The sequence below is a fragment of the Pleurodeles waltl genome, chromosome 5 (genome assembly GCF_031143425.1).
Source record: "Pleurodeles waltl isolate 20211129_DDA chromosome 5, aPleWal1.hap1.20221129, whole genome shotgun sequence".
NCBI lineage: Eukaryota > Metazoa > Chordata > Amphibia > Caudata > Salamandridae > Pleurodeles > Pleurodeles waltl.
In genome coordinates, this window is record NC_090444.1 from 468,998,824 (window position 1) to 469,015,808 (window position 16,985).

The 16,985-nt window shown below is 47.1% G+C and overlaps 1 protein-coding gene across 1 annotated transcript; it reads right to left on the reverse strand.

The window, feature by feature from the left end:
- Positions 1-7,651: 7,651 nt before the first annotated feature.
- OLIG3 (oligodendrocyte transcription factor 3) lies at positions 7,652-9,735 on the reverse strand. Its single transcript, XM_069236720.1, has one exon. The coding sequence runs from the start codon at positions 9,639-9,641 to the stop codon at positions 8,925-8,927; it is 717 nt and encodes a 238-aa protein (XP_069092821.1). The 5' UTR covers positions 9,642-9,735; the 3' UTR covers positions 7,652-8,924.
- Positions 9,736-16,985: the final 7,250 nt, after the last annotated feature.

Here is a 16,985-nt window from a genome sequence, read left to right on the forward strand (position 1 = left end):
CTTCAAACATAATAAAACAATATTTAAAAACTTTACAGGTAGTGCAGTCTCAACTCCCGATTACCATACACAATATGGCGACAAAGGGGTTTAAATAGGACGCTCTTTTTGCTCTGGCAGATTCTTACCGCTGCAAATGCAACAGTAACAGACGTGGAAATAGATTTAACATGGCGCTGGCTACACCAGGCCTTCTTAAAATGACCCTTGTTTTGTTATTACTAGAGTGACTTGCCAAAACGTTTATTGTATTGTTCGCTTGCTAGCTTTCATGTGCCAAAAGTAGCAGGATTGCAGGATATTACTTTTAAGAGGTCTGTAGTCTGCCTAATCTGCAGTTCAGCACGGAGGACCTTGCCTTTCTTTGTCTATTTACTTTAAAGACGTGAGTACGTTCCTGCTTCTCCTTAACAATTAAAGTAGTGCTCTGCCGGAAACACTTTCTCTTGAGAACACTCATAAAGGAGCTGTAATAAATAACGTTGTAACTCAGACATCTCAGTACATCTTCCTGAATTAATTTACAGATTTGTACAAAATAACAAAATACAGTGATTTATTGCAAACACTTATATACCTTGCATAGGAGCATTACAGCAAATGTTTCATTATTTAAATTCCTCAAACAACTAAATTAATTGTCGTTGTATAACAACGACCTCAAAAGAAGCAGCAAAGAAATGTAAAAAAAAACATTTTCTGGTAAACACCTCTATACACCTCAGCAATAGGACTTCTAATAACATTTGTGTCCTATTCAAAGAGGAGCACTTATGAAACCTTTCTTTTGAGTTATTTCTTACATTTTGCAGCATATTTACTCTATTGCACTGAGAGCCACAATCCTGGGATGCTGCTAGTAGCATAATTGTTTCAGTGTAAGCCACTGCGCAGTTGTGTATCTACCATTTATGTGCCCATGTGAACATGTATCTGCCTCTCCAGGTGATACAGGTGTCCGCGTGTGTGTTTTTTTTAAGTTCATGCATCGCCATTACAACAAACAACACATGCACAAAACAAGACAGATCTATTGGCTTTGCCAATGCTTCTTTTCTTCTGTTCCTGTACCACTGTTTGTCTTGAGGGGGTGTCTTTTGGCACAGCCAAAAGGAATTTCTTCACCGACAGACTGGACAAAAACAGCCACAACAGCAGAGAACTCTTCAGCATCGTTAAAGAGTTCTCCAACCCCAACGCCAACGCCATCACGCCCTCACAAGACCTGTGCAAATCCCTCGCCACCTTCTTCCATCGCAAGATCACCGACCTCCAGGACAGCTTCGGACACCAGACCCAGCCAAGCAACACCGAACCCACACCCCCTGCCATCACCCTCAACGCCTGGACCCACATCAACACTGAAGAGACCAAAACCACCATGAACTCGATCCACTCCGGTGCCCCCTCGGACCCCTGCCCTCACTTCATCTTCAATAAAGCCGACGACATCATTGCCCCGCTCCTCCAGACCATCATCAGCTCCTCATTTTCATCTGCTACCTTCCCCGAAAGCTGGAAACACGCCGAAGTCAACGCCCTACTAAAGAAACCCACGGCTGACCCAAGCGACCTGAAGAACTTCCGCCCCATCTCGCTCCTCCCCTTCCCTGCCAAGGTAATAGAGAAGACCGTCAAAAAACAGCTTACCAACTTCCTGGAAGACAACAACCTTCTCGACCCTTCATAATCCGGATTCCGAACCAACCACAGCACTGAAACCGCCCTCATCTCAGTCACAGACGACATCAGAACCCTGATGGACAACGGTGAAACAGTCGCCCTCATCCTCCTCGACCTCTCGGCTGCCTTCGACACCGTCTGTCACCGCACCCTAATAACCCGCCTCCGCTCCACCGGGATCCAAGGCCAGGCCCTGGACTGGATCGCCTCCTTCCTCTCCAACCGCTCTCAAAGAGTCTACCTCCCACCTTTCCGCTCAGACCCCACCGAGATCATCTGCGGCATCCCTCAAGGCTCCTCGCTCAGCCCGACACTCTTCAATGTCTACATGAGCCCCCTCGCCGACATCGTACGCAAGCACAACATCATCATCACCTCCTACGCTGACGACACTCAACTTATACTTTCCCTCACCAAGGACCCCGCCAGCGCTAAGACCAACCTACAAGACGGCATGAAGGACGTCGCAGATTAGATGATGCTCAGCCGTCTAAAACTGAACTCAGACAAAATGGAAGTCCTCATCCTCGGCAACACCCCGACCGCATGGGATGACTCCTGGTGGCCCACGGCCCTTGGCACCGCACCGACCCCCTCAGACCACGCCCGCAACCTCGGCTTCATCTTGGACCCTCTTCTCACCATGACCAAACAAGTCAACGCCGTGTCCTCCTCCTTCTTCCTCTCCCTCTGCATGCTCCGTAAGATCTTCCGCTGGATCCCCACCGACACCAGAAAAACCGTGACCCACGCCCTAGTCACTAGCCGCCTGGACTACGGCAACACCCTTTATGCTGGGACCACCGCAAAACTCCAAAAACGTCTGCAACGTATTCAAAACGCCTCCGCCCGCCTCATCCTCGACGTACCCCGCAACAGCCACATCTCCGCACACCTGAGACACCTGCATTGGCTCCCAGTCAGCAAAAGGATCACCTTCCGACTTCTCACCCACGCACACAAAGCCCTCCACGACAAGGGACCTGAATACCTCAACCGACGCCTCAGCTTCTACGCCCCCACCCGTCTCCTCCATTCCACCGGCCTCGCGCTCGCTGCCGTTCCTCGCATCCGCCACTCCATGGCGGGTGGGAGGTCTTTCACCTACCTGGCAGCCAAGACCTGGAACACCCTCCCCACCAGCCTCAGGACCACCCAGGACCACTCCGCATTCCGGAGACTCCTCAAGACCTGGCTCTTCGAGCAGCAGTAACCCCCTTCCCCCTAGCACCTTGAGACCCACAGGTGAGTAGCGCGCTTTATAAATGTTAATGATTTGATTTGATTTGATTCCTGCCCTCGTGTTTTTAAATCCAATTCAAAGTTCTTCGCTGATGTTTTGTAAAGTGTTTCTCACAATTTGTTAGTTACTTTTGGACTTGTCTTCCATTCCCTCGACCGTTGGATTCTGACATTAAACGCATCTGTGTTTTCCGTGACGTATCGCGGTTGTTTCCTATGAAAAGGTTTGAAACGCAAACTTTGCATTAATTGTTGTTTTTTGCACCAGCTGTAATTTCTATCCTGTCCCCAACTACCGGTCGCAAATTTGCCGTCTCCCCGCTATTCTCCGCCTACGATTTTATCTCGGACGCTTTCTGTCTCTTGTTCTGCAGTCTTCCTCTGCCGTCTAGGCTCCACTGCGCTCGTGGCACCCCTAACTCGCCCACTCTCTTCCACACAACTCTCTTGACGTGCTGTGCCCTTCGCTGCAGAGGGACCCCAAGAAATCTTCTGACTCTGCAAAGGGTGGGGGGGGGGCTCTGTTGAGAGCGCAGCCAGAGTCTGATCAGACGAAGTGCTGCAAAAGTTTGACGAGACAAAATCTAAGGCGAGTGCTGAGACGGGTTGATAAGAGAGTCTAATCAGACGCAGTGTTGCGGCAGTCTCGCGAAAGAAATCTGATGGGTGCTGTGAGTCTGATGTCTGATCAGAGACAGTCTGACTTGAGAGTTGTGAGAGTGCGACCAGACGGGGTCGAGTGCGTGAGTGCTCTGTGAGTCCGATTAGAGTGTGATAAGAAAGTGCCGCGAGAGTCCACTCAGAGGGTGTCGGATGAGAGTGCTGCGAGAGTCTGATCAGAAAGAGTCAGGAGACAGTGTGCTGGCGGAATGTGTTAAGGGAATACCAGAGTGCTGCGAGCCTATAATGAGAGAGAGAGAGCAGAGAGAGAGTCATGACAGTCTAATCAAAGTGCTGCGGGAGTCCCATCAGAGAGTGTATGGTGAGAAAGTGATGAGGCAGTCTGATTAGAGAGAACCTGAAAAGAGAGTGGCGCAAGAGTTTCAATACAAAATATTGCGAAAATCTGATAAAAGATAGTCTAGCGTGAGACCTCGATTAGAGAGTGTCAGGAGAGACTGCATGTTTTGAGAGAGTTTGATAAGAGAACGCTGCGAAAGTCAGATCAGAGCGTAACATGATAGCCTAACTGGCGTGCTGCGAGGTTATGATAAGACAGTTTGATCTGAGTGTCCCGAGTATCTATGAGAGTGCTGCAGGAATCTAACCAAAGAGAGTCTGGAGACAGAGTGCTGAGAGAGTCTGATTAGAGAGACTCTGAAAGGAAAATGCCGCGATAGTGCGATCAGACATTGACATGATAGTCAAACAAAATTCCGATAACAGGCAGTCTGATCAGAGTGCTGCTACAGTCTATTCAGAGTGTGTCCGGTGAGAGTGCTGCGAAGTTCTCATATACAAGACAGTCTGATCATAACGCTGCGAGAGGCTAGTCAGAGTGTGTCCGGTGAAAGTGCTGCGAGATTCTGATAAAAGACAGCCTGATCATAGCGCTGCAAGAGGCTAGTAAGAGAGTGCTTCGTGGGTCGTACTAGGTAGAGTGTGATCAGATGACGTGTACTGAAAGTCGTGACAGAGTACGCTAGTTCATTTGACAAGAGAGAGCTCTGAGAGTCGGGTGAGAGAGAGAGAGAGATGAGGTAACCTCGTCAGACTCTTCCTAGAGTGTGATCAGGGATTGCGGTGAACTTGTGAAATTTGACTACGATGTGTGAGCTGTGTCAAAAAAGTGCCAGCGACTCCTTTGAAAAAGCTCTTTTTGAGACATGATCACAAGGGACTTTTGGAGTACATAACGTTTGTAAATTAACCCCAAAACATCTTAAATGGGAATATTCAGAGAACAGCCATTTATAGAAATGGAAAGGATTGTGCCCTTTTTTGGCACCTTTACTAACTAGGAGGTGCATCTTTCAGCTGATTCACTAAGGGCCGTAAGATTATCTAAGAGTACTCCTGGCGAGCAGCTTCCATACTCATAGATTCTTGTTTGATTCCGTCCTTAGTGAGTGCACAGGCGGTGCCCTGTACATGTGAACGTCACGAGGCTTGGCCTCACTCTTCCGACGTCTCTATAATGACGAAGCCTCGTGAATATGATACAAACAACTATTAGGGTCTTGAACACCTGTAAACACATGGAAACACACAACAGGCCCCATTCTAAGATGTTTTATCGTTTTGTTGCCCTGCAGCGCGGCTCATCCCTGCTGCCTGCCCTGTGGGCTTCCTCGCCTTGGCCCCAGGGGCTGTCGGGGGCCGGATGTCCCACACTGTCGGTCGGTGTGGGTAGGTCAGGCCTGTGTGCCGCCCCAAGTTTTATCTTTTCCGTCCAGTCCGGTACTTATGATTTCACCTTTGTAGTGACACGCGCGGGACCACCTCAGAGGAGTCCCACCAGGGCCTGTGAGTGCTTCTCATGCCTGGCGCGGGCCCATGAGGCAACAGCGCCCTGATTACTTCGATGTTTTTCCCTTTACCCGCCCTCTCTTGTCCTCGGATCGTTTCAATGCGACAGATTTGTCAATATAAGTTTATTGACTACTTACCGCAGTCATAATCTTCGTCATAGCAGTGACGATGACTGTGCACGAACTGTAAGTTTGCAGAAATAACACTGGATACATTGCTAGAAACTATTTGGAGCCAGTTCTATACAGAAGTCTCGTCCACCTATCAGTCCACCTATCAGTATCACGGCAGTGAATTCAGTAGGCTTCATAGTTTTTGTAATAACTATCCCTCCTGATCAGGTAAGTGAAGGATTTTTTCCATTTTTAAATGAAAATTGATGTAACGGGATGTAACATCACACACAGTCGCTTTCTTTGCTGCCCCTTTTACTGTTTTGGATGTGCACACGTCTCGCGTGCACACGTAATGCTCACAGGCAGTACTAGTATCCCCCCGGGGTGGAGGGGGGTTCTATAGTAGGGTTTAGGGCCTAGCAATCCACAGAGCAGCAGGCACAGTAGTACCCGGACACTGTGGTTTGAAGGTCCCCAAATTGCATAGTTTTGTCAAACGCAGGAGTGTAGAGCCCCACTTGTTACCTTGGATTAGGGTTTCCAGCACTCTTGCTACTACACCCCAGACGTAGTGTACCGCTCGGGGTCGGTGTGAACAGCCAAATGGTAGGATTGCTAACAAACAAATCAAACGTGTTTCATCTTCTAGTGCAAACCGTGACATTAAACGGCAAATAGCGTGAATTTGATGTCACACAAATAATGTTATATTTACTGCGCAGAATAGTGACCCCTGCTAGCGTCCACGCTTAGTGAGAGCCGCGGTAGTGAACACGTCTGTAGTGACGGTCAGGGCGGACAAAGCATCGCAGGCCCCGGAGAAGAGCCTGCCCTTACTCCGGAACCAGTTCTCCCGTTCTTCCCTATTTTACCCAATCCTATGTACCGAAACACTTATGTTTTTGATATACATTTCCTGTAGTGGTTCTTCTGTTAGTATTTTATGCGCCAATGGACTGGGTACAATTTTGTGCCACAAACCTTCGGCAGGGAATGGCGTAAATAGCCAGAGCTGCCGAATTTGGAACTGGGGAGCCAGTTTCGAGTTTGCGGCGTTGGCTCAACATCCTCCGATTCTGGGCACATCACTTAATCTCCCGTGCCTGAAAAATATGAATGTGTCCCTGCGTAATAGAACTGCTGCTCCTTAAAGCGCTTACGTAACTCAGGGGGCGAGTTCACGCTGTATAAAACTGCAAATATATATATAAAAATATGTGTAGACATATTATTGAGTACGGTAACCTATAACTTTATATGCATATTTTACTGTATGTGTAAATATACAGACTGCATATGCACTCCTGATATACAATATATTAAAATCATTGAGTCGTGGGAGGTAATTAACATTCAATTAGGCCTTTGCATTGTAATAAAAAGTACATTGAGTTTTAATCGTATATTTGTTTCCAAAAATGTGATTTATGAGCCATGTTTATTTTCACTTACATAGCATAGGCACACTTATAACGCATGCATACATATGTCTTGCACTTGTTTGGTAAAGTGAAAATGAAATGTGTTTTTGGCAGTTTTTATATATCGCAAACTAGACCCAAATGTAGTGAGCATTTTAAATTACATGATCTCCATTTACATTAAACAAGGCCAGACTCATTTTGTAGGCACTGGGATTGTAGTGGGTTGCCCACATTTTGGGCCAACACAGACTCGAACCTGGTTACACAGCTAATAAGTGGCCGCAACGTCACATCCTCTCCCCTCTCTATCTACAACGAATGCGAGAGAATCAGGAAACCAAGATGCTACGCGATCACCGCATTGCATCTTTAAAAATCCCGCTGTTTTCACTAGCGGAAGGTGTGCGCGACTCACCTGTGCAAAAGAAGACATCCATTTAATGCCTCTCTAATGCGATGCTAGGTACCTCTCACTGTGGGTCTGCAGACAACTTCCCGTAATTGGGGGACAGCAGCATAATCCCTTCAGAAAAACATACACAGAAAAGTTCCCACAAACCACGCATTACTTGTGCGCGCGCATAGACTATGCATGTAGTTTTATAGCAAGACAGACAGCGAGGTGAGCATTTCCCAAACAGTTAGTCGTTGTATTGTAAGTTTAAAGCAAACACAGATACGTTAAGGTCGTTTTATGTTTCTTTTATTAAAATGTCATCCAGAAACACTGGCCAATAATAAATATATCGATAGTTTATCAAGAATATATAAAAAATAAAGACAGTTGTTGTCTTCCAGGTCTAACAACAAAATATTTCAAGCAAATGTCCAGGAAATAAAACAGTAAAAAACACAAAATCAACATAAGTTGCCAAGACAGATAACAAATCTGGTAGGAACCATTTTCCTGAAAAATCAGGAAAATTGTCGAAAAGAACAAAGTAGCCCTGTCACGAGGACAGCAACACAGCGGCAGGAATAAATTAAGCTGAACTTTTTTCTTTCTCTTTCACTTTTTCACAAATGAAGCACCCAGAAGTGTGATGATGTGATAGAATTCACTAATAAATTCCTTGTTACAAGGAATCCGACATGAGCCGGTAAAATGTGCTAACAAGACTCGGTCATTAGCATGCATGCATTCCTGGGGTGACAGTACATCCCCCATAAAGAAACAAAAATCACCAGGAGAAAGTTATATATCAGAACATGGAGCCGTCGCCCACAGTAAACTGTCAAAGCACCCCCACCACGGATTTTACACTCACTGAAAAACTATATTTACATCTTTCGTTTTGTAAATAACAGGCTGGTTTAGACTGTACAGTAACAAGAGCTTTGGATCAGGCCAATTCTCCATCGAAAAGGAAGTAGCCGTTTCCTAACTTGAGTCGTTGCGAAATAGTTTCCAAAGCACCCCGCTTGCTGACTCTATATGGTAACCTAAATCACGAAAATCGATTTTAACAGCGAGATGTTATTGTTTTCACAGTGCGTTTGTAAATTATATATAAGGGTGTGCATGTCAAACAAACGACAATTAATAATTTCTTCGATACGTGAATACTGTCTAGGAGCCACATAATTTATTCAGGAGGACTAAAAATGTCATAAACCGGCTACTTTTCTTGCGCACATTGTGCTGTCAGCGTGCGCGGTCTCTTTGTGCCTCGATTCCTTTATCTGTAAAAAAGCGGTAGCGCCCAGAAGAGTTCAGTTATAAGCGCCATACAGTTTCTGAACATGTGCGAAACACGACACTATCTCAGGTCATTTACTGCAAATCTTTGCTTGTTGTAAACAACTGTTATTTGGGGGAAGGAGCTCAGACGTCAGAGTCGGGAGATGTAAATAGTAGAAGCATGCATGCAGACAGGACTACTCGCACATGTCTTGTTGGTGCCACCGAAATTGTACACACGCACATTAAACACACATAATAAGTTCAGGAACCAAAAGTCAGTAGTGATTAGCCGAGAGGCGGGGGTCACTTGAGCAGCTCCTTGGCCTCGGCCGACAGTCTACTCATGGCCGCCGTGTGTAGGCTGGACAGGTGCGGCGGGCCCTGGCAGGCCGGGCAGGGGCAGGGCAGGCCGGCCCAGTGCGGGAAGCCGCCCAGCGGCAGCGGCGGAGGCGGCGGCGGAGGCGGGCTCTTGAGCAGGGAGGGCCGCAGCGCGCCCAGGCCGGGCAAGGAGGCCGGGCCGGAGGAGGCCCCGCCCAGCAGCGGGTGCGCGCCCGCCGGCGCGGCCGGCCCGCAGTGGAAGGCCGAGTGGTGGCCGCCGCCGTAGACCTCGGCCAGGAGGCGCTTCATCTCGTCCAGGGAGCCGGAGAGCATGAGGATGTAGTTGCGCGCGAGCAGGAGCGTGGCGATCTTGGAGAGCTTGCGCACCGAGGGCCCGTGCGCGTAGGGCATGACCTCGCGCAGGCCGTCCATGGCCAGGTTCAGGTCGTGCATGCGCTTGCGCTCGCGCCCGTTGATCTTGAGCCGCAGCTGCTGCAGGTCCTGCTCGGAGAGCGGCTTCTTCAGCTTGTACTTGGAGCCGCCGTCGCCCGAGTCCTTGGAGCCGCGGCGCGCCAGGGCCATGTGGTGCAGCTGCAGCTCGCCCTGGGACGCCGACACGGCGCCCAGGCGGCGCTGCAGGTACATCTCGTCCATGTCCGGCGAGGAGGCCCGGCTGGAGCCGCAGCTCGAGTCCGAGTTCATGGCACGGAGGAGGCGGAGGGTGCGCGGAGCCGGACTGAGGTGCGATCCCGTCTGATGCTAGGGCCTGAGTCCGAGCCGAACAACCTGCGCGGCATATGCTGCGTCTACAGGCAGCCTCCGCCGTGAGGGGCTTTTATAGGGAGGGGTACAAAGGCAGCCTCCCATCCCGCGCTGTGTTTGGGGCGGCGCTGCTGTCACTGCCCCATTTAGTGAGGGCTGCTATTCTCTCAGCCTTTGTGGGAGCGCCCCGGGATGTCGGAGCCCGGGGGGAGAAGGCCTGTGAGTGACAGCCGAGCCCCTCCCCGAGTCCCTCCTCCCCTGAGGAAGAGGTGGGGGGCGTCCCCCTGGACAGGTGATTATATGTCATTTCACACTGCACCTGCACATGCTGCCTCCTGCCACACGCACAGCAGGACGACGAAGGATGCCCTAATTCCAACCAGTCACCTTTGTGGCCTCTCGTTCACCTCGCACGCTCTGCCTGACAGTTCTTCAGTAGTTGACAAACACTGCAATTTCCTGCAAACAAAACATGTACCCACTAACTTTGACTATTTTTGTTTCTCATGGTGAAAGGAACATTGTGAACTGGATGGAAAATTTGGAAAATGGTGCAGTAAATCGACTTAGTGCTTATACGTTTCGATACCCGATGCCTTTTAGATTAATCGGTTTTAGCCTCTGCATATTACTGCCCCTTTTCAGTTTCAGTGCAAAACAACGGCGGATTTTTAATGCATTGTCGACTTTTGACATAACATATTTTTCTCTTAGTAAATATCGCTTTAAATACGAATTGTATTTCTTTTGCTTTTCACGGAATCGATAACTTATGTGAATAAACTTGTTGATTAAATTGAGCGTGCATTTTTAATCATTGTCATAGTCCACTTGTAAGATTTTCGACATCTGATTAATAAAAATGTCACTGTCTTTGAGTGGTCGCCGATTCAAACTGTTGTCGTTTTCCAAATAAGTTCTCCGCCAGGACTTGTTAAACACTAACTGTTTCGCAGGGTTTGAAGCCGACTTAGTAAGATTAAAATTGACAAAGCTTAAGTCGACGGCACATTTCTGTGTTGACTGGACTGTGCAGCAAAAAGAAGCCGCAGAAGGACCCGTTGTCGCGTGTGGGGGATGGATGTTTGGATTGTGTGATGACAAGCGAATGGGACATTTCCCTGATTTTTTTATTCTCGGGTTGTGAGCTTCCGAAGAATATTCGTCTGTTTTGTGTGCGATGAACGGTCACGAAGCATTCAGTATTTTTTACCGCCTGTCCTGGTCAGGAGAGCGGATGAAAGAAAGGAGAAATAGATCCCGATTGAAAGGAATCGAGAAAATAGAAACAAAAACAAAGAGAGCAGTAAAGGTATGAATTTGGAAAAGAGATGGAAGAATCGCAGCGGCGAGACAACTGCTCGTCAGGGAAGAGTGGTAGATCTGAAGTGGTGAACGTAGATACGAATAGTGGCGGTAGACAGTGACAAATACAGATATTCAAGAATGGCAACATAAAAGCAGATAGGCGTATACATAAGGTCTAGAAGTAGAAACAGACAGAAACCATAGAACACGAACTGAGAAACGGAACGAAAAGTCGGAAAGGAACATAATTAGACTCTGAACATAAGAACTCCCGAGTGTAAAATCTGAGTAGAAGAGGCGCGTGTTCCTTGCGTTGGGAATGGACGCCGCGCACGGGGAGGGAAGAGTTGCCATTGAAGGGTGAAGAAGGCGAGGGGCATCCCGTGCCGGCACCAGTGTCCCGAATGAGGTGGCCGCATGCCGGCGTGAGGACTGGCACTGCCGGCCCACAGACAGTCTCCTGGAGGCTGCACCGACGCACCATCCGCTGCCTGTCAACACTCCGGGCAGCAAGCAGCACACAGACATCGAACACACACCCCGCGCAGATGGAGGCAAACTACACATCAAACACGCAAGAAAACCGGCAGTGCACACTCGCTCCTGTCAGAGAAACACACTCCACGAAACCACGCAGCTATACTCAAATCTACGCCATTTTTTCACACACACTACCCCGCAAACATTACAGTACACGAACCACCCCTCAAAACTACAGAAACACACATACAACAGAAAATATATGCACTCGTACCCAAGTCCATAATCTCTTTCACACACCCACAACACAAAACCACATACATACCACGTAAGGAAACAGCCGAGAGATAAGTACACTCACACACTACCCATCGAGATGAATGTGAACGTACCACAACACACACTACTCGGAGAAGACATATGAGTAAGAAAACACACATAGCGCCTATAAAAACATATGCGCACATATCTATGACCGCAAACACTCACCATCCAAGCACATTACTTAAAGTAACGCATTTAGGAATATGCGCAAACTACCCAAAAACATACCACAAAACGCTCCAAGTGGAGAAGACAAAAGACTAGGTAAACACAAACCAACATATGGAGGCATGCATACATACATATCCAAGTCTACAAACAGCCAGTTGTCACATACTAAACTAACACCCCACGCGTGCAAACGCGAATACAAATGTGCACACAGGTCATCAATCAAACATTCACGCACTTCGCAAAACACATTCACTCACCACTGGCAGAAAACGCAGCAGACGCAGACCTACAACATATCTGCATGTATATCCACGGTCTTAAAATCGCACAAACAAGACACGTAAACAAATCATATCCTAACACAATAATTTGCAAACACAGTCTATTAACCTTCTATGCAAACGTACCACAAGGCACACTCGTCGCTCGGAGAAGACGCAGGTGGACGGAAGCACACAGGGCGCAGTCGGAGACATGCGAAACTACCGCACGTTTATTCACGACCCACACACAACCTAAACACATAATTCACACACCGCACATTCACACAAATCTCTGTTTCCAGGGACCTCTGCCACTATAAAGTATATAAGTGTCCGATTGCAAGCGACCCTTAGCGGCAAATCTAGCTGAAAGCTATGATTAAATAGTATTTAAACGCACTGAAAGAAACTTGGGGTATGTTAAAAAAAGGACCGCCAAACTACTTTTAAATAAAAATAAACAAAATGTTTCCGTATGCGTTTCGGTTCTTCTCAGCTTAGGGGCACGCGTCAGATGCTAAAAATTCATATAAAATAATGATTTCAAATAGTTTTTTTATAACGGTTTTAATATATTCAGTTCCCGTTAAATAAACTCAAGATTTATTTGAAAGCCTGAATTCTTGCCCCTAAAGAGTGATGATGGCAAAAGCTAGTTAGCATGCAATCAAGTGCTATCCGGATTGAAGTCTTCGAGGCATAACTTTGTTTTTACATATTTGAAGCCTACCGGCCAAACATTGTTATTTCTGATGCCATTATGAAGTTCCAATAGACAGGAAGGGTCACTTATTTTGCAAGGTTAGCAGCGAATTGTGCTACAGAATACTTTTTATTTACTTTATTTAGATATTTTGTTCAGCTACCACAGTGCCTCTCGACTGCTTCATTGCGCTACACATGGAGAATGCCACGAATTTCGAAACAAATATGCTTCCAGCGGCAGCCTACCCTGCATCACAAATTAGAATAAAATACTTAATCTTCGGATTCAAATGATCAACAGTGCTTCTCTTTTGATCACATTCACTTAATAAAATACTATATCATGTGTTCACTAGTTTAAAAAAGACGTAGGGGAAGCGGCGTGCCAAAATATCACCGTTGAACTCAGAAGTTGCCTAATGGCCAAACCTCGTTTTCTGCACTTAACCCCCGATGGAAAATGGTATTTCTACCCAAGGTAGAGCATACAACTCTAGCGCCTCGAGACCCTCACGGGTGATTTGTCATGCTGCAGGAGACAGCCGTGTTTCAGAGATCTATGAGCTCCTAGGCGGTAATACCTATCGACGGTATTTTACATTTCTGTGCCAGTCGGTGGTTATTGAAAACACCTTCGGTATTGGAAGTGAACACGTTCTAACTGGAAGCTCTGTCCGGTTTACTTCTGACAAATTATAATACCGCCAACAGCTTTAAGAGGGATTTAAGTACTAGCCACCGACCTCTTCCCAGTGCCGCTGACGGGTTACCGCCGGCAGACACTGTCCGCGGCTCTGCCAGCGGAGTGCAGGGCAGCGGCGACGCGGGCGCAGCTTGTGCCTCCGTCGTCCCGATAAACTTTCAGGTCGAGACAACAACTTTATCCCGAATAAAGCAGGCGCTGCGGAGCGGGGCCGCGCTCTGTCCAGGAGCCACGAAACCGCTCCATCGGGTGGACTCTGCGCTTTCCCCTTCTCGCTGTGCTTAGTTATTCAATAATATATTTGTCCTTCTTTCTCTTGCTTCCTCTATCCCACATCTTCCTCACTTCGATAATTCACCCACCCAGCCACCGCATCTTTCACCCCTCCTCTCTGTCCTTAATCCTGCTTTCTTTACTCTTCAGTCTCCTCCTTTCCCCGTCTCCTCAGCACATTCCCCATCACCCCACCCTCTGCTCCTTCCCTTCATTCTCAGCTTCCAGTCTCTTCCCATCCCGCATCTTTACTTCAGTCCTTTACTCCCTCCCTCCCTCCTCCAGTCACCTTCCCCTTCTCCCCCGCCTTCTTTCATTACTTCGATTCTCCCTCCTCTCCCATTTTCTCACTCCTTCTCAGTTACTCTTTTCTTTCTCTTCTTTCTTTCTTTCTTTCTTCCCTCCCCCATCCCCTCTTCCCACCTCCCAGCGCTCAACACCCCCCAGTCTCGTCCCCTCCTCCCTTCTTATCTTCCCTCTGTTCTTCTCTCATTCTTTCTCACCTGCCTTCATAATCGGAGGCGCAAACGCACAGGATCGCGGGTGAGGTCCCTAAAAGTAACGCTTTCCTCGCTTTTAAGTAACTTTTTAAATCTAACTTTAAAAAGTGTCCCGGTCAGAAAATTAAGAGAAAGGAGGAAGGGGTGGGGGAGCTGGAGGGTGACTGAGGCTTGTGGTTTACGGAAGGGGCATTGACCTCTCTTTGGCTCATCGGACAGGGCCGCGGCACCTGCGTGCAGCCACTGATGGGAGCGCTCACTCCATAGGGCGGGTGTTGTCACTCCACGTCAGATCTGGCACTTTAGGTGATGTCTGTGTACCTGCAGTCATCCTTCACGCTTTATTTCCCCGTGCCCACATTAGGAATAAAAACGTCACAGTTTGTACCGCAGCGCAGGCCTCCCTGTCATGCAGCCTTTTCACTCTCCACAGCTCTGGGTCATTTCTCGTTTCACAGTAGTTTTACCTCACGCTTCCCACTTTAGTATCGGCCTCTGTCAGACTGTCCGGGTAGAGTTTTTATGGTCCTGTTCCTGCTTCCTGCGAACCTGTCATCATCAACCACGGGCAAAGGAAACCCAGGTCTGTCGACAAGATGTGGGTGAAGTAAAGAAACAGCACCATCAAAACAACCGGCAAGTGCCTCAATGGATTATCAGACAGGTTAGGGCACCGAGGCGAAGAGCAGCGGCCCTCCCTCTCCCACAAAAGAGCAGAAGCAAAATGAATAGGGGGAACGACTTCATTTATTACATTTCCAAAAATAATCTGTATTCTTTCGTCTTCAAGAGTTCTTCACTCTTGTGCTACACATTTGTGAAACGGTATTGACAACATCGTCCATACGTGGTCCATTCTCATAAATCAAGGATTCCTCTGCACTTACTGAAACAGGGCACTAGTTAAGCGGTGCCGATGGCTGCAGGTGCGGTTCCCCTGACTCCTTTTTCGGGACCAATACTTGTTTTTTTACTGTCAGACGTGGAAGTGTTTATTTGGGTGCACACTTTTGACTGACAGTGTTGAACATGAATGATTTCCGTGATGGATTTTAGACGCAACTGGTGAATTCATAACATTGTAGTTGAAACAAGATTAATATGACTCATAGAAGTCTGTTTATTGGTGTGATTTAGCTGTGCACATTTCCTCAAAGTCACCATATTAGCTAATATGGATGCTGTTCCGATGTAGCTCATCTCATTCCTGCTCATTTCCCCTCTCCCTATGTCCCCCTGTAAATCTTCTCTCCCCACTCTCTGCACAGCACAGCACATTGTGAGATACTGGTTATTTTCCAGTGCACGCATTGTGAATGGACATTTCTTCTGTTTCCGAGTGTATCAAGTATCCAGGGACCCTTCCACTGCAGTTCTGGTGCGGGCTGGCAGAACTAACTGGTGTATGGGTTATTGTTCAAAAAACGTTTCCTATTGTGGTGTGCATCTACCCACGGCAGAGTAGAAGCTGCTCAAAGCTTTCTTAAACGTGGGTTAGTGATGTGAGCTAATTTCTTGTGTGCCACGTCTGACATTTTGAATTGATGTGTTGATTTGCCTAAAATAACATGTCTAATCATGCCACTGTGAAACTACAGTCTTTGCTCATTAATTATGCTGAAATTGTATATAAACCCCCTTGGTTTGAGGGTGAGCCAGATGACTTTCTTTTTCTATCCAATTTGTTACCGTGATTTCAGAGACCTTCCTCTTTCCACAGTCTGTTTCTCATATGAATGTGTTGTTCATTTGGGACTTAGAATAATTCAGATTTCTGGCTATGTACTCTGCATTTGAGCCTTCATGGCATTTACCATTTACTTCTGCATCGCCTGAAATTTTGTAATAATACCCTTTGCATTTTCCCTGATCTAGAACTCCGATATTTAGTTGTCTCAGTTGCTTATTTTTTCAGCAAATTTGAGATCTAAATTTTGGGGTGTCCTGAATTTTGGAGTTCAGGGTTCTGCCCCAACAAATTTGGTAGTCAAGGATGGTTGTGTAAAACCACCATCTCTGTTTATGGGGACCCCCAGAACTAATTTTAACCCTCCAAATGTTTTCCTGTCCTTAATGACCAGTCCACTGTTCTCTGGATTTTTTGGAACTTCGCCAAAAGTTCCAGTGCTGGAGTCTTCTGAGAAGTGACTTGTAGTGCGTTCCTAAATGATTTATAGTGAAAGTATGAATAGGGCAAATTGATTTATGTGTGCAATTGAAGTGTGAGTTTTAGAAGTGGGTCTCTCTGAGTTGTTTGAATATGGTGTGATGATTGTGGGTTCAATTGATGAGCTGAAACCTGTTCTGTTGGTGTATTATTCATATTTCAAACACAGACACTCATAGTTATGTATTAATGCCTATAAATCCCTAACACCACAGAGTTATTTTCTTGAATGTATGAATGGCTTTTTTAAGACCAAATTCTTAGCACTACGATTTGGCCTGTTCCCAACAAAGGATGCAACTCCATCATGGCCCCCAGCACCAACCTCTGTGTTGTGTAGGTTATGTCATGGGCTGAAGGATACTTTTATGCATATAATATGCATCT